The 25,184-nt window shown below is 44.4% G+C and overlaps 1 protein-coding gene across 1 annotated transcript in view; it reads left to right on the top strand.

The window, feature by feature from the left end:
• Window positions 1–3,399: 3,399 nt before the first annotated feature.
• The window catches only part of LOC138299976 (AMP deaminase 1-like), a 342,156-nt gene continuing 320,371 nt past the window's right edge, over window positions 3,400–25,184 (top strand). The window contains exons 1-2 of the mRNA XM_069238734.1: window positions 3,400–3,507; window positions 18,236–18,410. Coding sequence (XP_069094835.1) covers window positions 3,486–3,507; window positions 18,236–18,410 — 197 coding nt within the window. The 5' untranslated portion in view covers window positions 3,400–3,485. The remainder of the gene's footprint in view (window positions 3,508–18,235; window positions 18,411–25,184) is intronic.

Genomic DNA, 25,184 nt, shown 5'->3' with positions numbered 1-25,184 from the left:
TCTCACACGCCGTGCTACAACAAGGGTGAGTCCCAGCACTTTTTGTTTAAACAGGGCAGTGGGTGACACCATTCCTTATGTGGACAAACCATCGACACTAAGAAACCAAGTGGTTGAAGCCCGCCGCCAGCGTCAGACACAAAATGATCAAATGTCCCAGACCCAACGTACCCTGCGGAGTCTTATCAAAGTTGGTGATCCGTGCTGGTCAAGAACCTGCATCCACAGAGTACTTTCTTGCTGCTGTTTGAGATTGAACCTTGGAGGGTGAGCTCCGTGAAGGAAACTATGGTAACTGCCCAGAAGCTCAGAGAAACCATCACAAGGAATATATCCCATTTCAAGCTCTGCAGGCCACCAGTCAACAGGATCACTTAGATATGCCCCCAGTGGAGGACGTAGAGAATGACAATGAGTATTCCTCATCCAGGCATCCGAGACAACTGATGTAAGCTCCACCAATGACATTCTCAGGAGGCCGATGGATGACAGTCAGTAAGGGCCCTTCTAGTTCCAGCGAAAATGCAAGGAGGGGCCGTTTGAACCTGTCATCAGGTCCTCATGTTTGCCTGCAGCTGGAAGAACCAAAAGACGTGGGTGAAACTCCCAGTCGACAAGAGACAGAGAGATACCATCTCCAACCACGACCAGTGAAGTCCTCACGTTTGCGAGATTTTGTTCTGACCTGAACTGTTTTTGAAACTGAAGATCAGGTGTGTTTGCCTAAGTACTTTTATGTTGCCATCTCTCCCTCTCTTTTCATCTATCGGTGTCTCCAGTTCTATAGAGTTGTCACTTTTTGATGCCCTGCACTGTATTTCATCGAAAAGAAACCACGTTTTCCCAGTTAGTTTTGTTTTCATTTATATTTAGTTGTCTGGGTGAAGGAGGAATGTTATGTTGGGGATGGTACACCCCAACCCATGTATTCGCTCAGGGGTGTTAGGAATGCGGACCCCATAAATGGTTGCTGTAGTGACATCACAGCAGAGATAATAAAGTAGCCTGTGGTGCGTTTCTTGTGGTTCAGTCCACTACAAGTATTGGCGTGGCTTAAACACAACAGACGGCTCCTCTGGATCCACGTGAGGTTGGCTGGGCCTGGCGGCACTTCTTGAGTTTTAGCAAACACTTTCTGCTACTGTGAGGGAGTGAAGCTGCTGCTGGGTCCATGTGAGATGTCCCAGAGAAACTGCGACTAGAAAAGCAGTTCTTTTTGTCAAAAGCCTTGCGTCGCAGGCAGCGCTGCGGAAGTAATTTGTCAGCCACACTTTAGACTATTGATCTCTTTATCAATGAGAATGCGTCAGGCCGACAGGCTGGAATAAGCAGACCGTTGTAAATAGCCTGGGCCGTGCAGCGGCACAGCAAGCAGCCGAAACATGCTAGGCTGCTTTTGTTGTTAATTCCTGCAGCGCCTCATTGCAAATGAAGTATGATGAGGCTGTGGTGCATCATGACTAATGCATTTTAATGTGGTGATGCGGAAACCAGGACTAAAATGTGATAGTCTAAAGCCTGAAGCGTGGTACTTGGCAGACCTGGGTGCTGTGCCCACAAAGTGCTTCGGCGATTTGTGGGACACATCATTTAGGTCGCCCCAGGCCCTGCAAGTGCAGCACCCATTGTCTTGGAGCGAGTTTCAGGCTCCCTGCCTTGGATCTTGAGGAATTCTGAAGGCTATGATCCAAAGCCCTTCCAATTTACATCCACTGTCTCGTATGGCTAGCCAGGCACCTACAAACAAACATGCTTATATTGCCTCTAGGAGACCTCCCCAATCAACATGTCTAATCTTTAACCCTTTTTCTGAAACCACGCCTCCAGGGGCATATCCATAGTGGGGTATTTGGGGTCTCATCCCTCCCTCCCTCCCACCCCCCACCACCAGCCTAATAAATGAATTCTCAGCCTGGCAGTGGGATCCAGGACCCACAAATCAGAATGTTGGCACCTACTGCCTGCCTCAGGCTGCTCCTTAACAGAGCTGCAGCACAGAGGTCCCATTTTTAAACCAAACCCTGGTCCTCCCGAGATTTAACCAAAAGGTGAATTAAACAGAGATGTTAACTGTGTATAGAGCTAATGCTCAGACACCTTGCATTTACATTTATATCTGTGCATTTGAAAATCCACCTAGCAAAGCTGTTCTCATTTGTGTATTTTTGCTCACGTAGGTAGAGCAAGCCTCCCACATATGTCAGCATATATATTTGCTGTAATGGGAAGAGGATATTCCAGTGAGCCCCTGCTCAATTAGCTTCTTAGTGTTATAGGAGGTTCGAGGTGGAATGGGATAGCAAGAAAAAAGAAGAAAAACCTTAGCCCTATTTGCAAGTTCATGTTTTGTACAGTGAGAAAAGTATAGACTGGCCGTGATTTTAAGTCTTAAAACTCCACAAGGCTAAATGGGAGATGCACCTGTTTATCACTCAACAGTCGAGAAGGTGGACAAGTAGGATGTTAGTTGCCCCCACAAAGTTCTTCGACCAATTACCCCCACCCAGTTTGGTAAACTACTTTTCTTATGACTCCATTCCCTGCGACTCATTTTGACTCTGGACCTGCAAGTACAGAATTCCAATCATGGATTCAGCATGAGACCAAAAATGTTTTGATTGCGGACAAATCTCACTGTTGCCTGTCATTGTCGCAATGTCATTTTTGTAACCCTTTTCTCCTCATCATATTCTTTTGCTGTAATATGATTAGAGCAGCACACGATACTGCTCTATGTAGTACATTTTAAATTTCAGATGTTCCATCTGACATTAAAATGTTCTTTGGGCAGTGCATTGTTGCTTTTTGGAACTGATGATGTATCAAATGCAGATTATAAAAAACCTTTTGGAAAGAGAGAGACATACACCCTTGACAATGAGTACATTACCATACCAAGGTATCTAGCTGGCAATGAAACCGTAACCTCCAGGTTTTACACAGGTCATTGTAGCAGGCCCTCAAAAACCTCTGCCAACCCAATTGAACTGGACTATCCAGCCTGGATGTAGCGTCCTCTCGATACCGGCCCGCTTGTTGCATCCTATATTTTAGTTGGGCCACAGCACCAACTGTACGTAAACTGGGCTCACACATCCTGAATGAATCTCACTACAATACTCCCCCTGCACTCCTCCACTGCGGTGGGCTTACCACCTGCGCCGCTGTTGTACCGCTGGGGAGCGTGTGTTCTTAGATCTTTTGTCTCGCGTGCTTTGCTGGTACCAGAGGCTCCGATGCCCCAAAGAGCAGGAACCTGCCGTCAGCCCAGCACATTACCTGCCCTCGGTTCAGCTCCATGTCTTCAACTGTAACTCGTGCCATATCTGAATACATCATATCTTTTTAAAGATGGGGCATCGTATTACAGGAGGGAGCAGCCGGGTAATGACATTACCGCCCGACTGTAATAGGGCTCCATTTGCACTGCGACCCATTCGCTTCAGCTGCTGCGTTGGGAGCCCAGGAAGAACTGAACCCTCAAAATGGACCCGTCGAAAGCCCCGGGTAGGAGACTTGACACAGTGGTCTGAAAGTACTTTTGTTTTTAACGTACGATTACATTTCAGGAAACTTATCAAATCCTTGTGATACGTTGTTCTGTGTTAAAATGTGGTTATGAATGAATGACGCACCAGGCTTCTGTCACATTAGGTAGGATTTAACACGGCAAATTGCATATATTAATACCTATAAAAGTGATATATGCAACAGGGAAAGAAACATATATTGATACTGTTTTAGCGCATCATTTGCGCCGCTTTTTGACGCAAAAACTGCGCAAACTTACAAAATACAATTGTATTTTACAAGTTGCGCCGGTTTTGCGTCAAAAAATGACGCACATGCGGCGCTAAAAAAGTATAAATATGGGCCCTAGGGCCTTATTTACACTTACGCCGGGGGTGCACCACTTGTTATATGGGAGAAAGTGACCCGAAGGCTGCGCAAGGGGCTTGTAAACAAGACCCTAGTCTGTACATTCTCTTGCTATTTGAAAGTTTGAATATGTTGGACATGCAAAAGGTGCACCAAATTCTTTTTCCTAATTTCAGAACTCATTCTTAGCAATGGGTGGTATTGAACTGCCACAGTATTTTGCTCAAAGGTCACTTCATTTAGTTGTGCAGGCCGCCGGGGTCTATTTTTTGCATACGTAAATATTTAAGGGACCCGGGGTTTTGGTGCAAACGGAGAAGCCGTCAGCTGCTGTCCACGATCTACACATCAACTTCAAGTTAGAGATTCCTAGTCAGGTATACATTTACGAAAAATAGGTCAGTCGTATGAGGGGAAAAACCTATATCCCAAGTAAAACCTGTATTTAAAAAACACAATCGTGAACTAAGGATTTTAAGTTCTGCGTGCATATATTTTCTGTTTGCAAACCAGATGTAACACACAACTTCAATGTGCAACAAAATATGCGAATCTGCTAAATATTACCACCTAATCTTGGGTTCCGAAGTAGTGGGCCTTTGCCTGTCTTCTCAAAGCCACGGTGTCAATGAGCTTGAGAATTTAAACCGCAACAGGTGCACTCAGCTGTTCCTAGCATGGAGAGTCTCTTTAGGAATGGGAGGTTTGCACCCGTGTTGCGCTGACAGACCAGAGTATGTGATGGGTGGGTTCGACGGATACTTGATAGGCGAGCACCGCATGTCAAGGCACCCAGCTGAACCAGGCATGCATGTACGTTTCATATGGTGGTAAACCCGAAGTCCAGAATCGGGCATTTTAATTATATAGGAATTCCTTGACCGAAAACGTATTTCAGGAAGCGGTAAATGATTTGACACTCAGATACCGTTTGGCAAAAGTAATTAATGTCAACTAACTCACGGACTTCTGTACTGATTTTCCAGACAAAGCAGTGCAGTAGCTACATTTGTTGTCCTATGTTGCGTGAGGTCGAAAAACACCGTTGTGTATCTGTTAAGCTTTATCTGCCACTACGTTGGAGCAGAACATATAGAGGGGCGTAGCTTGGTCAGTTTTGGGGGACAAGTGATGCAAAGCAGTTTATATCACTTTTTTACATTGAGGAAAGAGCAACTTTCCAGTGCAAAATACTTTTTGAGCAGGAAAATAAATACCAATGTGTCACTTTGCAATGGCACAAAGCATTGGTAAATCTGGGCTCCAGTGTTCAGTCTACATATTAAACAAGCATTGGAAAAGCTAACAGGTCTGACATTTTATTTATAAATGGAAGAGCTCCTTCTTGTTTAGCTAGTATCTGTGAATGGGTATTAAGACCAAGAAAATATTACTTATGGAGAAGTGGAGTGTAAGACCTCACCATCAGAAACTTGGTCAAAGGTGACATGTTTTTTTCTCACCTCAAGTGTCCTAAAAGTATTGACCCATCTCAGTGGAGAGATGCATTTTTATGTGGAGTGAAACTCTGTCCTCAGTCAGGACATCACTCAGTGTTGTTAGATAGAGTCTCACATGACCCTTTGGTGTCATGCTTAATCCTCCGGTCTGATCCTGGTCCCTAAAAACCAGGATGGGCTCAACCATATTCCAGGGACCAGTTAGGATATTTTCTCCAGCCAGGGGTCTTACAATAAAAATACCTAGAAAACATAAAAGCTATCCATTTTATTTCTGGCATTTCTGGTATGATTAAACAAAATTACTATAGGGTGTGTATTGAAATGAAGATCCTACGCCCTCTCTTTGTTAGTCAACATGTTTCAGCCCTTATTACACTAAGCCCAAGAGTCCAGGGCTTTCATCAGGGCTATATAAGGGTATCTCTTGCCCCAGAAAACATCTTATTCCACTTATGTCCAGGCAACACTATTCAGTCAAGACAAGGTGAACAACACGTAAAACATATAACATGCTTTAAACAACACTTTTTGCCTTTGTTTTGTGCAGGGTTCCTCACTTTTGGGTTCATGTAAAGAGGAAAAAAGACAAATAAAAAACATACATTTTTCTAATGGTTGCCATGATGTTCTCAACATACGCCATTCTTCTGTGATTTTCCTTCACTCCACTGTCCACTCAGCAAACCATGTCTTATGTGACAAAAGAAGCCAGGTATTAAAAAAACACACGTCTTTTAGTGCATACCTCAGCTTACCAGGTGAGGGGCATATTTATGAGAAAGTGGTGCAGCACAGCAAGCCCACACTCACCAGATGTTTACTGTAACAAAGAGAGCACCACTTAAGGTATTTTTCAACTCCATCCGCAGTTCACTTACCTTGTGAATTCCACATCTGAGAAGATGCAGATGAGGAGAGTCAATGGAGTTTTCTGATCTGCCTATATGTTTTTGTAGTTTATATTGTTACATTCAACCCTGGTAATAGGGAAGCAGATACCTGTATTTAACAGGCTCATCAGAGCTGGTATATCCAGGTGCCGATTTACACCCTTTAATACTGCAAACAGATTTGCAACCTATATTGCAGCACACTGGAATATTAAAATCAATAAAGGTATAATTTCTGAGAGCTAAAATAGGAAGAAGAAGCCTGATTACACACTGCTGCACTGGCCAAGGAAGATAAAGCTTGTGTGTCTCTGTCACAGCCATTTCTTTTGTACCCAAGTAGCCATTGATCACCATCACCAAGCCATGGTGTCTTTTTAAGGAAGTCATCACTATCTATCATGATCCTTTGCTGAGAATAGTCATCCAGCTTGAAAATCTAATGTACTAGGGTCCACGGACTCCGGTGGCAGATAAAGCAGAGATTCTCCCAGAGGGACATCCAGATTATGTCAGAGGAGGCCATTATTGAGGAGATCATCTCATACTGAAGACCGTAGTCCTATACTTGACAGTCAATCACCAACAAGGTGAACGCCATTTCTGCACAGCCATGGACCATAGATATCTGCAAAAAGCTGTGTAATGATTTTAAAAGAAATGCGTGAGAGCTATGCATCCAAACATCACACATCACAAGAATAGTCTGCCACTGGAGGTGGATCTCCACCCGACTTTCAAGGTGAATGCAGTCTCTTCACAATCAAAGACCATAGAATAACTGCAAGAAGTGGGCCCATGATTTTAAAAGAAAGACGAGCGACCTACTCTCTAAACATCAAAGGAATAGTCTGGCCACTGGAGATGGATCTTCACCTGAACATTAATTGGATCAGTAAGAGTAGATTATGCGACTGATAATTACTCTGACAAGCCTTCAGAGTATACCCAGAGGTGTGAAAGCTGGAGAGTTCAAAGATCCAGTTACATGTTTTCACCATGACAACACTGAAATATGTTGGCACTGTCATCCTGTTAGACCTGACAGCCTTAGGGTGGTCATCCCCCAACATTTTGCTTGCCTCCCTCCACTTTTCTGACACTGTTTTTGCCGGTTTTAGGACTCTGCGCACTTTACCACTGCTAAGCACAGCTAAAGTGCATATGCTCTCTCCCTTAAACATGGTAACATTGGTTTATTCCCCAATTGGCATATTTGATTTACTTATAGGTCTCTAGTAAAGTGCACTACATGTGACCAGGGCCTGTAAATTAAATGCTACTGGTGGGCCTGCAGCACTGATTGTGCCACTCACATCAGTAGCCCCTTAACCATATCTCAGGCCTGCCATTGCAAGGCCTGTGTGTGCAGTTTCACTGCCACTTCAACTTGGCATTTAAAAGTACTTGCCAAGCCTTAAACACCCCTTTTCTACATATATGTCACACATAAGGTAGGCCTTAGGTAACCCATAGGGCAGGGTGCAATGTAAGTAAAAAGCAGAACATGTGCATATGTGTTTTATATGTACTTGTAGTAAAAAACGCCTAAATTCGTTTTCCTCTTCTGTGAGGCCTGCCCTTTCATAGATTAGCATTAGGACTGTGTTCATATACATTTTGAGTGGTAGATTCTGATCTGAAAGGGGTAACCAGGTCATATTTAGTATGGCCAGAATGGTAATAGAAAATCATGCTTATTGGTGAGGTTGGATTTTATATTACTATTTCAGAAATTACACTTTTAGAAAGTGAGCATTTCTCTGCCCTCAAAACCATCTGTGCCTTACAGCCTGTCTCCAATCAACGTCTGGTCTGAGCTGGTTGACAGCTTCCTTGTGCATTTCACCAAGACAACTACAAATACAGGACACATCTGCACTCACCTGCATATTGAATAGGTCTTCCTGACTGGAAGGGTGGAGGGCCTAACACTTACATTTCAAAGGCCAGGGGCCTGCCCTCATACAATGGACTGCCAAACCCCCTACTGGGACCCTGGCAGACAGGACGGAACTGGAAGGGGAACTTGTGCACTTCAAGACCACTCTTGGAAGTCTCCCCCACTTCAAAGGCATTTTTGGGTATGTAAACTGGGTCTCTGACCCCACAAACTCAGGCACTTCTGGATCTACACCTGCATTCTGTCTTGAGAAACTGCCTGGCTGCCCAAATGACTCATCTGGACTGCTTTGCTGAGAAGGACTGCTGCCCTGCTGTTGCCCTGCTGCCCAGCTGGCCCCTGACTTTGCTGAGAAGGACTCTGCCTTCCCCCAAAGTGCTCTCCAAGAGCTTGGATTGAGCTTGCCTCTTGTTTTCTGATGTCTCAGGGCCAAAAAGACTTCATCTCTTCAGGAAACTCCTTCTGCGTCGAAAAACAACGCACCGCCTGCCAAAAACAACGCAAAGCCTGCACAGCTGACCGGAACGAAGCAGCCCTACTTCCCGAGTGGAAATTCAACACTGCGTCTGCCTTGCGAAGGAAAATTTGACGCATCACCTACTGGATCGATGCAGCGTCTGTGCCTTCTTCCAGCGCATCAAGGATTTTCCCTGCATCATCCCTGGGCGTCAAAATATCCCTGCATCACTATGAAGAACCAAGACTGCGCACCGAAAAACAAAGCAAACCCTATCCAGTGTGGAAAGAAACAATGCATCGTCTGTGCCACGTCAGAAAATCCAATGCACACCTTATTTTTACATGCATCTCCTCCTCTGCAGTCTCCGTGCATCATTATTTTTGACACATACCAGGTACTGTGTGTAACAAAGAGACAACTGTTTATTTCTAAGGATTAAGACTCTTTTAAACCTTGTAAAAGTGATATTTCAACAAAAGCTTATTGGATCTTTGTCGTTTTTACCTTATTTTATTCAGATAAATATCTATTTTTCTAAACCTGTGTGATGTATTTTGTGGTGTTTTCACTTTGTTACTGTATGATTTATTGCACAAATACTTTACACATTGCCTTCTAAGTTAAGCCTGATTCCTCAGTGCCAAGATACCAGAGGGTGGGCACAGGATAATTCAGATTGTGTGTGATTTACTCTGACTACCATTGTATACCGCTGCCAACTAGAGACCCCATTTCTAACACATCCCAATAATAACCATGACAAGTCTAGTGTATAAGGTGAGACACAAGACTTCTTTAATATAGAAGTGATGTTAAATTACTGTGATGAAATGAGCTTAATATGGTAAACTGCACAACTTTAAGACACATGGCACGTCTAGAGGACAGGCTTGGTCATGCACCATAAATGCACCCTAAAATGATACAACACCCTTCAAGCCAGATGTCAGAATATGGATTAAATGGTATCATGCACTCATAGTACTGACTATGTTTACTGGTCTCTGGAGCTAGAAGGTCCTTGAATGTTGCAAAGATAATGTGAATTTGTGTGTAAAGGATGCAGTACTGACACTAGCATAGGCAGGCAAATTGAGTTTCTATTCCATAGTGCAAAATGCCCTCTAGGATTACAAAATGCATGGGTCATTACCTTTTATGTGACATCACCCTGCACTGAAAATGGTTCACAAATAAGACATGTACACCGAAGGCAATGTGGATCATTACATCAATGCACAACATTCATTTTGATGCAGACCTTCATTGACTGATAAACTACTCCTCTTGTGTGTGGGATTTCCTAAGAAGAAAAAAAAGATAATAAACATGCCCCTGCCCACCAACCTCAGGAGGAAACAGTAGTAGACCTATTCTTGCTGCAACATCGGCACGCACCACCACCTCTGCAGTTGCACAGGTGAGGACTACCACCCTTCCCCATCCACAGTCTGGAATATCTATCTCCACTCAGCACAGGTTGGGATTGCTGCACTAGCTATCACCACCACTTCTGCTGGTATTGCCTCCATTAGTCTTGCCCCTGCTCCTACCACCACCGCAACTGAGGTGCCTGTGGGTGTTGTGATTACATAATATAGCAATGTTAATACTTGTTGCATTACAGGCAATAATAAGTCCAAATGGTGTTTATTGCATGCTTACCATAATCTGAAAGCTACATATAAAAATATTCAGGTTTGGAGGAAAGTTGGATTGCTTGGTGGTGAACGCTGTGATTTACACAAAACTAACTTGAATCTCGCTGGAAGCATGACATCGGATATGGCCATATGGTTTGATATTGTGTAAAAGAAGAATGAAGTCAGAGTCTCATCCCTTTTCAAAGCAACTTTTTTTGGCAGTCGTCGGTCATCATCATGGAATCAGTGTCTTTGTGTAGCAGTGCTGATTGGAACTTTTGACTTCCCATGTTTTGCTCCATCTTACTACTCAGATCATTTTCACAGTCGTTACCATTTTCAGGGCCTTGTATATTTGTACCCATTGTGTGGGTGCAATATTTTCTATCATGTTTTTTTATTTCTTTTAGGCACATTCTTATTTTGCACATGGAGTCTCTTCTGTTTCATCATTGACATTGTACATATTGTCCTTTTCCCAAACTGGAACTCATTTTGAAATTTAATTAATTGAAATCTTTAGTAAGGCAATAAAAGTCAGAGTGATGACTACACCGAAAGAACTTTCAAGAGAAAGCCAATAATCATTGCTTTCCTAAATTTCCAGTGATAAAAACTGCAATTAGGTTTTAGAGAAGAAAGCAATGGGTTACAGGGCTTGTTACTTGAGGTAATTAGGCAAAGGATTGTGTATGATAGGCATGTTACAAGGTTCTTTTCCTAATGTGATATTGTGTCATTGCAGACTTCCATTGCAGTTCCGAACAAAATGTGATTTGCATCAGTGTTTTATCTCTCTTCCCCTTACCATTTGACCCTGTGTATGGGCTGCTACGATTTCTGTTACAGTTACAAATCATGATTTCTCTGTGGAGGTGTCTAGGATTGCCTTCATGGCACTCCTGCAGACCTGTGATAAAAATATGTGAGCTATGATAACAGGAGGCACATATATGGCTTGTTCCTTGGCCTTTCTACGGGAGTAATAGGTAGGAGCTCCTAATTGAGTATTAGTTAAGGTGGGTGAGGACCCACCTCAAACGATAATCACAATCCTAGTCAGGGGAACCACTAAAGTCACTAATTAAACCTGTGCTTAACCCTCTGGTAGCGCACACAAAGCAGTCAGGCTTAATTTAGAGGCAATGTGTAAAGTATTTATGCAGCACTTAAACAGTAATGAAGTGAAAACACAACTCAAGAAAAAACGCTAAACCAATTGGAAAATAAAGAATATTTTAGTAAATAAAATGACATCAAAACAACAAAATTCAGTGAGTAGAACCGGAGATATGAATTTTTAAAGTTTGAATTAAAAATAGTGCCACAAATCGCAAAATAGCGCTTATTTGGTTGTGATAGACTGGGTCAAAGACAAAAGTTAAAGCTAACTGAGATGAATCGCCAGTCCGATTTAGGGGTCAGGTTCATCCCAATGGAAGGTTTACCTACTTACTTACAAACTTTTATGGAGAAAAAATGGTTGCTGACAAGTCGTCGATGGGGCAAGCTGCAAGCTGAATATGAAGTGGTGTACGACAACAGTGGGCTCCTGAAGAATGGAGCACAAATGCAATTTTCTACAAAGAAAGGAAAACTCTGAGCATGCAAAGTCAGCAGTCCATGCTCAGGGAGGCCTTGACATCAGTCGGGTACTGCTCGGCATCATTCCTGATGAACTACTTTCAACTTTCCTGGAAGTCAGAGCTCCTTCAGTGGGATGAACCAGCAAGTTGAGGCCGACATGCAATTCGACGTTAACAGCTATCCTGGTATCTGTCGATTCTCCAGGCAGAAAGTTGGCAAAAGTTTCTAAGTCCCACTTCTTGCAGTTTTGGGGAGAGGAGAAGTACACTCTAGCACTAGCCAAGTGGTAGATTCACAGAGGACCAGCTGCCTGCAAAAACAAGAATCACCCCTAAAACAATTGACTATACCTTAACGTCCCTCAGCCTATTTTATCTGATAATTTCCTACAGAATAGACCCCTGATTAGAAAGTGACCACTGTCCCCAGATAATAGCAACAACATTACTAGCCACAGTGACTTCAGAAAATCTATGAAGGTTAAACTGGAAAGGTCACATTTCAAAAGAAATAGCTGAGAAGTGCTTGACTCTAACCTTCCAGAAACGTTCTCAGGATTCAGATCCTGTGCATGACAAGGATGTAATCGTGGACAAGTTGTTGCCATAATATTCGAACCACATATGCCAGAAAGGTCACCAACTTGGCCCCAGGAAACAAAAGTCGTAATGGTTCATGCTGGCCTTAAAGACAGTAAAAACAGCTTGAACCACCTGAAAAGAGTAATGAGGAAGTTCCTGAGTAACAGCTTTAAAAAAGGCAATATGAACAGCAGAGAAGGAGTACACCAAAGGACTGTGAGCAACAATCCTGCATTATTGTAAGAATAGACTTCTAAAATCATTATGGAGGACCATAAACAACTTATAAAGAGGCCCCCTACCTCCAATAAAGTCAACATCACTGAACAGGCTTGCGTGGAGTATTTGTTGCCTATTACGCTGCTTATGCAAAGGACCCATCAAAATTAAACCTGAACAAGGACTCGCCCACATCATTGTGTGAACCGAAAGGTCATGATAGTCAGCCGCCCGAGAGGGATAAATAAGTTGATACTCAAAAGTAAAACAGCTGGGGCTTGTTGGACCTGGCCCTTTTTGCAGTGTCATCCCCGAACCTTTTGCCTTCCTCTTCCTATTTTTCTGACCTCTTTTTGTTGGCTCTAGGACTCTGGGCACTTTATCACTGCTGATCAGTTCTAAAGTGCATGTGCTCTACCTTCTAAACTTGGTATGATTGGCATACACCTGAGTAGCTTATTTAATTTACCTGTAAGTCCCTTGTACAGTGAAATCCCTCATACCCAGGCCTATAAATTAAATGCTACTAGTGGGCCTGCAGCGCAGCTTGCGCCACCCACAGAACTAGCCTTACAAACCTGTCCCAGGCCTGCCACAGAAGGGCCTGCATGCGCAGTTTACTGCCACATGGACCTGGCATCCAAATTTACTTGCCAGGACTGGAACTCCCCCTTTAGTACATATGTCAGCCCTAAGGTAGGCCCTAGTTAGCCCTCTGGGCAGGCTTCTGTACAGATAAGAGGTAGGACATGTGCCTGTTGTGTGGCCTGTCGTAGTAGTGTCAAACAGCCTATTTGGATTCTCACTGCTGTGAGCGTTGCCTGTCTCATAGGAGTGCATTGGGAATGCCGTTTCATATAGCTAAGTGGTATTTCCTGATCTATGAGGGCTGATGTAAGCATGTTTGATATGATTGGAATGGTAGTGAGAAACGCTGCTTTCCAATGTAGGTGGATTTTTGTATTACCGTTGTAGAAACTCCACTTTTAGAAAGTGGGCATTTCCCTGTGCTTATAACTCTGGTGCTTTTGCAGCTTGACTCCAATCCATGTCTGGGGTAGAGTGACAGCTGGGCTTTGTGCATACTTTCCAGACAGCCAACACACAGGAAGGGTGGAGGTGCAATAGGAGTACATCTACAAACTGAGTGGTCTTCCTGGGCTGAGAGAGATAGAGGTGGGGTGTACTTACATTTGTATAGGCTGTGGCCTGCCCTGACACAAAAGGCTTGTTTACCCCCTACTGATGTCTGGAGCCAGTGTGGGGGAGAAGGGACATTCCTGTAACTGGTTAGATGGGGTGGAACCTTCTCCCCACTTCTAGAAGCTGGACAAACTGAGCATAAGTATAGGGGTTGTTCCCCATGAGAGAGAGACACAGGAACAGAGACAGACAGAGACTCTGATGGACTGGGCACTAGATGCGGCTGTAGGGACTCACCAGTAACTGCCTCAGGACTTCCCTGCTGTTGGACTGACCTGTGACCTGCTAGGTCACTAGAGAGACTGCCCCTGCTTCTTCTGTGCCCTTGTGCTGGCCTGCTTGCCTGGGCACCTCAGCCCAGTGCCCCCATAACTGTCCTCAGGGGCTGGGTAGTGTTCATCCCTGCACCTCTGTTCCTTGGGTGCTGTTTCCATTGCAGGGCCAGAGTGAAGTGCCACAGTCGCTAGTAGAGTGCGTGGAGAGCGCCTTAGTGGCATCAGCTTGTGAAGAGCGCCTTTTTTCTTGCCCAGAGTGCCTGATTTCAGGACGCAAGGAAATGTCCCCAAGTCGCCCTGTGTGGGCCCCCCCTTCCTCGATGCAGGAGAGGTTCAAGGAGCTGTGGATCTAGCGTGGACGAGAGTGCTCCCTGTGGTGCCCCCGAGGCACAAGCGGGCACATTCTTTCTGCTGAGGAATCACCGCTGTGGCCTGAGCCGCAAAGCAAAGGTGTTCGACTCCCCCGGAGGTGTCGGAGGCCAAGAAGAACGAGAGTTCCTGCCGGTCAGGTGAGCGATGAGTCCTCCTGGCACTAAGAGGACCAGAGGGCTTAGTTCTGTGGTGGGCGGGGTCCTGGTCCAGGAGGCTCACCACGCCGCCAGCATGGTTGCTGGAGGAAATATGTGGTCTCAAGAGAGACTGAGGAGCCGTGTGTGCCTAGCCAGAAAGGAGGGAAGCCTCAAAGGAGGCTCCGTCTGGCTGAGGGTGTGTGTTCGAGGTGGTTTTGTGTGAGGAGTGGGGTTGCCTCCCTGTAGTGCTGAGGGGTTCCTGGTGTAGAGCCCGGAGGGGTCTGCTGTGCAGCGCAGACTGGGGCGGCCCTTCGGATCAGTGGCCAAGGTGGGGTCCTGATTTTCCCTTTTTTTTAATTCCCCCCCAACGGGACGAGGAGACCCCGACGGAGGCCTGGCCTGCAAGGAGAGAGAGTAGCGCCTTTTTAGTAATAGGAGCACCTGAGCTCCTTTGTTGGACAGGATGCTCATATTAGTGCCCCATTGCCCCTAAGAGGAGTGCAGGAGCTCCTGGATTAGGACGGGTGTGTCCCTGTCTACCTCATAATTTCAAAAGGAAGCGCAGATACGCTACAACCTTCATTTAGAAGGCATTATTGTTGAGGACCTTGTAATCCTCAGTTTACTACATGATATCTTTGCTTCCCTCAGTGTTTTTCTTCCTACCGGGTTTCATGCCCTGATGTGCAGTATTGTCTCCTGGTTGGAGCAATAACTGTGTTTCAATGATTACATTGTAGGCATTGGAGGTGTGTGTTTTAGGTACCGACATGTCCTGGGAAAGAGTAATGTTTATGACATATGTAAAGGACAAGGATATTTCTTTTTACATGTGTGATGCTGATGATCTGACTACTGCTTGCTTTTGCAGAGTATTTGTAACCTGCGTGATGATCTGACTATTGCTTGATTTTGCAGTGTATTGGTAACATGTGTGATGATCTGACTACTGCTTGTGTAGCAGGATATTACTGATACATGTCTTCTATAATCTAATGATGTTTTGTTAATTTTTATACAACCTCTTGTGGAGCTTTCTTTGTGGTGTATTTATTGTGTAACTAGGGTGTGTGTTGTGCAACTGCTTTACACATTGCTTATACGATAAGCCTGACTGCTCTTGCCGAGCTTCCAAGGGGGTGAGCAGGGGGCTATCTTGGGTGTGTAGCTCTCTTGCCCTGACTAGAGTAGTAGTCCCTGCCTGGATGAGGTGCCTACCCTAGCCAACCAGGAACCCCATTTCTAACAGGGCTCCTGGTCCAAATGGTCTCCCAAGCGCTATTTTCAAAACCAATTCTGAAAGCTGGGCAAATTTCCTTGACCCCTATACAGTCAGTGTTTCACCCATAACCAAATTAACAAATCCTGGGGCGGTGTGATAATTCACACGATTTAGAAACGTGGCAAAAAAAGCAATCCAACAAATTATCACTTGTTAGTCTCATAAGACAATGAGGCAAAATATTATGAAGGTCCTATTACACAACCTTACTAGCCGGGCAGATAATAATCCATAAAACCAGACTAGCTTTCATCCAGGAATGGGAACAGTGACTAGCCTGGTGGTCTTGGCCTTAATTGTAAAAAAGGCTCAGAAATCTAAAACTCCTCTACACGCCTATTTAGTGGACTTAAAAGCCACCTTCATCGATGTTAACAGGTCAACACTCTGGTCCAAACTTGCTTGTTGGGTTTTTCTCAGCGACACTATTGATGGCAATCCAACTCTTACACACTGACGTGTATCTGCATAAAAAAAGGAGCTGGAACAATGGTCTCTGGCAAGACCCTGACAACAACCGGCTTGAAGCAGGAATGTGTGTTCACTCCAGCACTATTTAACCTCTTTGTGTCTTCCTAGCAGGTCTCACACAAGATCTGGACAGCGGCAGTTTCTTCATGAGGGCGGGGGAGCGTTGCTCCCCGCCGGCTGTGAGCTGCACATGACAAAATAAAATAGCAATGAAATGATTGCATTGCCATTTTATATCTTTATCGTTGTGCGCAGCACAGATCCCCTGAGCCAGAAGACATTTGGGGAGTGTGGTTTGCTGCCCATTGTCAGCATGGAGGACTGGAGCAGTGGCTGGCTGGGCACGCCAAATCCCAAACCAGGTTAGAGTTCAGTCTTGCAAAGCAAAAATATGTAAACGAGGTGCCTTCGTCAAATTATCTTTTCCACCTTCGGCCGCAACCTGCACTATCCAGTATTCCAGACAGCAAGTTCTGTCAATTCTTGTTGTGTGTTCGCCACCTTCCACCAGGCAGGTGAAGATCATGAACATGCTTGGTGGTGGTGGTTTGGGGGGAGGAGGGTGTGTGTGTGTCTGTCTCTCTTTGGGGGGTCCATTGTGCGTAGATATGTCGATTCTGTTGAATCTTCACATTATTTTGCATTAGTGTTGCTTGTTATATTTAATTTGCTACCATTCTACCTTTTCACATTTATGTTTTTAACAGTGGTGGCATTTGTAACTTCGGTGGTAATTGCCCGTGCAATGAGAGCCTTAAAGGGGATCACCAATTCTAAGGCACTGGGAACAAATAGATGTGGGGAGAAGGAGGGACGCAAGCGCGCGGACGTAAGAGGGAAAGGCGCACTCGCATAGACTGCTGGAAAGCCGCAAGGCTTGATCCACCTGGTCTTGCGTTATCCTTTGGTTATCCTCAGAGACGTTTACAGTATCGGCAAAGTGGGTCTGGCCCAGGGCCCAGCCTTTCGGAGGCCCTCTGATAGAGCCAGCTCTCTTCTGCAGTCTTGCCCTGATGATCCTGAATAACGTTCAATAGATTGTTTTAAATAACTTTTTCTTTTAATGTATTTTTAGTGTGGGTAATTTTAGAGTCAATTTCAGATAGTTTGCACAGAAATGCTGTGTTTGTCTTGTGCAGCATCAATAAAAAGTTCCTTTCAGATCAAAACAGGACCTCACATATGCGAAATGAGAGCGTGTCACAGAGATAATTTACTCTAATATTAGCAAGCTGCTGCTATGAAAACATACATCATTATCCCTGAATATTAGATGTAAACACATTTAGATTTTGGATTAGTGTGCCTGTGCACAGTCACCGGCCAAAGAGGACATGAAAGAGCTGAAACTGGATCATAAATTGAAAGCTTTTCTGAAGCAGGGCTCCCAATGCATGTTTGGCCCAGGGCCCCCAAAATCCTTAAGGTGGCCCTGGTCAATTTAGCAGACTACACTGCTCAACCAAGACACTCAGCAGTGCTAGAGGCCATGGAAATTGTGAACTAAAATCACAAAATAATACAAAGTGGAAACGTCGGGGTTAAAGTTGAAAGTATGTGACTGTATATTAGATTGGCGGTAATCAATATTTAACAAATACATACAAAATTGGGCCAAAAATGTGTACCTACTCTCCAAGCCAGAATAGTCAACGATCTCAAGATGAAAGGGGAACTGTGCATCTTCTTTTCACAGTTGAAAGGGGCGGTTTTGTCAAATGGCTGTCTAATTAACAAAGTTAATGTAATGTAACACCGCCCGAAGGTAACGTGTGAACACTGTTCGAGAGTCGATTAATGAATGACATTTTCCGCTTCTTTAGTCAATATCGTGATTGCATCGACAGGTGACGTATGTGTTTTTCCTCAGCAATTACCGACGAGATCCGCAGCCTTGCAGAAAAAGTATTTGCTTCGGAAGTTAAGGATGTAGACAGTCGAGAAGAGGTGTCACTGTTTGATGTCGAAGCAAGCTGTCCCATCTCGCAGCACGAAATGAGGGATCATCTGATAAAGACTGAAACTAAAGAGCTGCAGGACAAACGGTAAGATTGATTGAGACAAAGTCTTTGGAGCTTACTGCGACTGGTTTCTGGTATTTTTGAACCACAATTATAGTGTTTTACTACCAAACTGGGGCAACGGGGCGAGGGGGTCCATTATCATTATTTGCATTTGCGCCCATGGCAGCCTGACTACGTCACTGCTTTCGCGAGGTGCCATTTTCAGACATATGACATCATCACTGAACACATTATTATGACCTTTCGTTAAGAACCAGGAACTTTAAAAGCGTTAATTATTACGCTCACGTGATAGATATATTTGCAGGGCATATATATTGACAGATAACAGATATTTGTTTCTCACCTTAACGGGAATCACTTTATCAACCTCTGTAGAAAGAAACATTACGCGGACCCGCTAACATTAGAACCTCTGAGCATGGGGTCAAACACACATACCTCGACTGGATGCATGACTCCACGGAGCCACAAGCCCCCTTTCTCTGTCAGTGTCCGGATGAAGTGATGGTTGTTTTTGTTTTATCTGCCGTTGCACAGTCTTCTATTTGCCCAGTCTCACCAAAGGGACCTACACATGATCTGGCAGGACTTTGTAGAAACAGTGTTGTTGACTAGCGGCAGCTCTTGTATTCCTGTTTATTCTTTCAGTAAAGTATGTACATAGAATCCTCAAGCACGAACTGTGCTGTTAAATAGCTCAGCCTCGAGCTTAAACTGACATTCAGCTGTGCCACATAAATATTTTCCGAAAACACTCACAGTGTCAGATAAACATGACACAGCTTTAATCATCCCCGTGCTTTTACATATTTTTTATAACATTCCATCAGGTTCTGTGCAAGTTCGTCCCCCTTTGACTGCTGTAACTGGAGGAAAGCTTCAGACGTCAATTGAGACAATCATCAGTGCTGTTTTTAATATAGCCTTATAGCCCAAGCGGGCTATACCGGCCATTAAAGGCCCTCTCAGCTCGGCCTTTAACAAGGCAGAGGTACTTTCATGTCGGTATAGCCCAGCTACAAAGGGCTATAAGGCTATTAGAACATTCTGCCACTAGAGGACAGAATGTTTTAATAAATAAAACAGTAGCCTCAGTGAGCCCGAGGGGACTGAAATCCCCTCAGGCTCCATGAGGCCTTTGTTCACAGCAACAGCTGTGATCCTAAACATTTGAAATGATGGAGCTCCCGGTTTCTAATTCTGGGCTTCTACCGGCAATTAGAAGCCCTGAGTACTTCACTGTTTTCAATGGAACTCCCAACATTCCAATGTTCTAATAAGAAATTCTCTGAGAGGCTCTCTGATAAGAGGACTATACTAGACATTGAGCCATGTGGAAACACCTGGGGAAAGACGTGGATGTCAGAAACTCAGATTTTTTTTAGAGAAGTCATGAAGAAGAGGGGAGCTATGGATTTTGTGAGATACAACTGTCTTCAGGACCCAGGCTCCCTGTTCTTCTCAACATATAGTAACTGACCCAGAATGACTAGTGAGAACTGGAGAACTAAGTGCTATCTATTTTTGTGGGACAACTCTGCTGGGCAAAGAACATTTTTCATACATTCATGAGGGAGATATGGAGTAGAAAGTGAGACTGGGGATGAGGAGAGGCCCTGAGCAGGAAACAAACATGTGCCCCCCCTCCGCCATACACTTGTGGGTGCTGGTAGGGTCGCCTTTCTATATATGATTCTCTGGTAGCTGATTTGGGCACAAGTGTGTGGCGTGGTGGTGGAAGAAGGGTCATGTGAATAAAACAGAGAGGCACGGTCTTGCCTGAATATATGTGCCGCAGGGCAGTAAAGGATCTCAGCAGCTGATGCTCACAGTTGGAGCAGGGTGACTGGTACACACAGACATCTGTGTCCCCAGGGTAAATATTTAGAAAGGACAGGGGGCTCCCTCGCCCTCTGTGGGGGCTCGTACTTTTGTTTTTCAGTGTCAGTTTGACTTCAGCTAAGCAAAGTCTGTCGTGTGAATGGCCACCCTGCACCACTTGACAATAAAAAGTGCTTAGCTCCTTTGCTGCTATGAAATTAATACAAGATGCAAAAATTGTAGCTGGCTGATTGTGGAACTGTTACACTGTCTAAAATGGATATCGTATCTACCAGAGACTCACTACTAGTATTCACCACAAATGGCTGTCCTCCATTATGGACAAGTGCACCTCAGATTTGAGTTTATCTTGGCAGCTGCACGTAAAATAAAAACAGCATGCCGCGATGGACAAGCAGCACAAGTCAGGGAGGAAGCTACATCAAAGATGGTGGGTAAAGAGAAGGAGGAAGCAAGTAACAGCACAGTCAGCAGTAGGAGGGGTGAGAGTGGCAGGGAGAGCAAGGACTTGGAGTGGGGGAGACAGACTGCAAACATGCACTCATGGAGTGCAACAAAGAATATTAAAAAAAGTACCTTCAGAAGCTCATGTCCAGTAGAAGGACACTGTCTGTACTCAGAAAACTGTACTTGGCCCATGCTTCACAGCACAGTCAAACACAAAACGTGGAAGTGAAAGCAGGAGGTGCTGATCAATTGAAAACAAAGAAATGAGAGTGTCATTGAAGCCAACCAATGGTAAGTAATGGGCGGGCTCTAAGCCTTTTTTCATGTTTTTTTTTATTTACAAGAGATGTCACAAGCAACAGCCCATGTGTTGTCTCAGATGAGACCTACAAATGAAGACAATAATGGTAAGCCACCCTCAAATGATTGTCTGACAGGCGACAGACTCTGTTTTGCAACCCCCATAAATGCATAAATGAAACGATAAAGGGTTATGAAAAGATCTGAGATGTTAATTTTGGTAAAGATAGCCCCCGTCTAGTATATGTTGGCCTGAGAAACCCATTTTTAACCTTGGGTGACTGCACCCTTTGCTGAACTGTAATGGATCCTAATATTAACAAACCTCTCCTAAATGCTCAAGTTATAATTTTTGGTGATATGCACTAATTGCATAAGTTGTGACTGGGAAACCATGATTGAGACTGTGTAGTTAATATTGTTCATTGATCGAATATGAGTTAGATGTCAATCCCGACTCCTGTATATTTAAAATCAATAAAATGGTTTGGGAATAAGTGCACTCCTGAAGCAATTTATAAATTAGAGGCCTGCTCAATGAACCAACAGTGAGGTGACATACAGCTGGTGGGGGGAAATACATTTGGATCTATTGTACAACCCTAGTAGAGCTTTGAGAACTGCCAAGCACTAGAGCTTTGTTCCACATAATTAGGGTTGGGATCATTCCCAAAGGCAGACTTGTAGACTACCCACAGATCTAACAGACAGCAAACAACTGGGTAAAAGCAAACAGACACAGACTAAATATACCAGATCAACTGATCGAGGCATCATAACACAAACAGCAGAAAATGTTGAGAATCTATTGGAGGGTTATGAGTCTAAGGGCAAGACCCTCCTGAAATGAAGCATAGTTTATCTACAATAGATGGTAAAATTGACATGGTGATGCTCTGCTAGACCATCTGAAAGAGCACTTAGACAAACAAAACACTTGCAGTGATTTGACAAATAGCATATATCTGGTATTGAAGACAATACCACAACGAGAAATGATCAATACCTGAGATAAAAGTACTAGATGTCATAAGAGCAAAAAAAGATCTGGAAGCCACATCGTGGTTACAGTAGAATCTACTGCAAATGACTAGATGGAGATGTTTGTAGAGACTTCACTATTCAAACTTTTTGACAGCTTGAACTTTTCTCCCTTATTTGTGGCCAAGCAAACTCAAAAAACCCTGGGCCCAGGGCCTGCCATTAGAGCTCAAGTGAGGCCAATAATTGCTAGGCTTTCCACCAGTGGGAATCAGGACACAGTACTATGTCTGGCATGCCAGAGGCAACATTTGTCCTAGTCAGGTTCAACTGTCACCCTATTCCTACATTTCACAACGACAATGAACAAGGCCAAACAGACATACACAATTACACAATGCCATGATCCACTTTCCTGAAGAATAGGATGTCTCGAGCTCCACTTTGCACCTCAAATTAAGATCGATCCTGTCTAAAAATAATAGACTAGTACTCAGTCTATTATCTGCATTCATCATCTCCCACAGTTAGTTGCCCAGTTTGTGACCTGGATTTAAGACAATGATGTATAAAATCACAGTTCTCCTTCAACATTTACTATTTGTATTTACTTTTTATAATAATAGTTTAAAAAAGCTAAAAGCAAAGGAATGAGTACATCATGAAGGGAATCTGACTCAGGCTCAGAACAGGAATCAGGTATGTTGGCCGAAGAAGAACTGTCAAGGAAAACCACACTTGAAGTTGATGACCTGTTCTGAGAAGTACATTGGTTGACGCTGCACGAATACAGAGAGTCACTAGGTGACTGCAAAGAAGCTGCTAACAGATGCTCAGGCCAAAGTAAGTGGAGAATGGATGGCAGGGGACAAGTAATATTATGAGAATTTAAACACTCCCATGGAATGTGTGTGGTCTCAATAGCATCACTAAAAGATATAATGTGCAAGCTTATAGCAAACAAAAGGAAGCACAAAATGCATTTCTACAAGAGACACATCTGATACTGAAGAGGGAAAATCACTGCAGAAGTGCTGGAGTGGCCAAGTTCATTAAACTGAAAATTGAGCGTTGCCCCATGAGGTACTCATTTGGATCAGACAAGGGGCCCCTTTTCAAGTAACATAAGAGTGAAAAGACAAAGTCAGTGGATACATTATTCTGGGAGGCAGGAGGGATGGGAGAGATATTGCATTGTAGTTCATTTTTTTTTTTAGCTACCTTCTCAATGCAAATTGCAAAATGTATTGATTATACACAAATCCACTAGGAAAATGTTGGGCCTGGCCCTCTTTGCAGGGTTACCCCAAACCTTTTGCCATCCTCTTCCTAGTCTTCTGACCTTCTTTTTGATGGCTTTAGAACTCTGGGCACTTTACCACTGCTAAGCAGTGATAAAGTGCATGTGTTCTCTCCTCTAAACAAGGTATAATTGGTTTACACCCCTGTGGCATACTTGATTTACTTGTCAGACCATTGTAAAGAGGTATACTATGTATCCAGGGCCTGTAAATGAAATGCTGTTAGTGGGCCTTCAGCACTGATTATGCCACCCACAGAAGTAGCCGCTCAAACCTGTCTCAGGTGTGCCACTGCAGTGCCTGTAGTTTACTACCACTTTGACTTGGCACTTAAAACTACTTGCCTATTCTTAAACTCCCCTTTTATTGCACTTAGGCTACCCCTAAGGTAGGACCTAGGTAGCCCAATGGGCAGGGTGCCATGTAAGTAACAGGTAGGGCATGTATTTTTATGTTTTGCATGTCCTAGTAGCGATAAACAGCCTATTTAGTTTTTCACTATGGTGCAGTCTGCTCCTCGCATAGGTTAGCTTTGGGAATTCTCTTATACACTTTAGGTGGTAACTCCTGATCAGAAAGGAGTAGCTTTGTCATGTTTGGTATTTTAAGCATGATAGTGATAAATCCTAGTTACTGATGAAGTTGGATTTCACATTACTGTTTTAGAAGTGCTACTTTGGGTAAATGGGCATTTCTCTGTGCATATAGCTCTTTGTGCTTTGTTGTGTGTCTCCAATACATGTCTGGCCTGGGTGACAGCTACCATTTCTGCATACCCTCTAGACAGCCATAACACAGGAAGGGCTGTGTGTAACAGGGGATACATCTGGATTCATCTGCAGACTGATAGTCTTCCTGGGCTGGGAGAGGGAGAGGTAGATCCCACCTATATGTCAATAGGTTGTGCCCTGCCCTAGCAAAGGGCTGAATTACCCCCTACTGATCGCCTGGAGCCAGGGCTGGGCTGAAAAGAATCGTTGTGCACTTTTAAAGTTTCCTTTGAAGTCACCCCTGCATACAATACATTTTTTAGTATAAGCACTCCCAATGGTTTTAGATGTTGCTTGGGACCTGTAATTAGATGCTGCTGGCTGTACACTCTACACATTGCCAGGAGGTCTGTTATGCTGCCAGGAGGAACCACCATTTGGACTACCTGCACTGTTGTGCTGGTCTGCTGCCTACTGATTGCTGGTCTGCAGAAGGCACTGCCACTTTGCAACTTGCCTGATGTGCTTGCTTAATGCCTGCCTACCTGCTTTTGTGCCGTACCAGAGCACTCCAAGGGCCTGTTTGCTTGTCTCTTGTTATTTGAGGAAATTTCAAGGCCTTCAAAGATTTCTGCTATGTGCCCTGCTGTGAGACTCAGCCCCCAGTGAGTCCGGCAGCAGCACTCTGACCTTGAGCAGTCACCAAGAGCTCCTGGCGTATGTGAGGATCAGTGTGTGCCTTAGGACCAGCACTCTCTGTCCCAGGAGGTCCAGAATGCTCTGTGCTTACCACCGCTAAAATGAAGCTGGATATTGCCCAGGTCATGGAGGCCAGTGAACTTTGCCCACTGTGAGAACTGGCATAGCGCCTCTCAGTGCGGCTGTCTAATGACGCATTGCCCAGCAACCAGGAATGGGTCAGGAACATGAGGCTTATCAGTCTGGCCCACCCCTGGATCAGCTCATTGTGGAACCCATCTGGGAACTCCGGAATCTGGCAATGCGGGCCCTGCTTCCGAGGCCTGTCGACACTCCAACAGCCACCCCACTGATGATGCTCCTGAATGTTTTCTTTGAGCCTGAAAGATCCCTGAAGTTGAACCCGTCTCCACGGAAGGTAATGTTGTGGGGGAGTGGGTACTCAGAGAGCAGTGAAGCCATCCCACACTCCCTCACAGGTGGCTCCTGGAGGACTTTTGAGACACTGCAGA

This window comes from Pleurodeles waltl, chromosome 6 (genome assembly GCF_031143425.1).
Source record: "Pleurodeles waltl isolate 20211129_DDA chromosome 6, aPleWal1.hap1.20221129, whole genome shotgun sequence".
In the NCBI taxonomy this organism is placed as follows: Eukaryota; Metazoa; Chordata; class Amphibia; order Caudata; family Salamandridae; genus Pleurodeles; species Pleurodeles waltl.
This window is presented reverse-complemented; position numbering and strand designations above follow the sequence as displayed.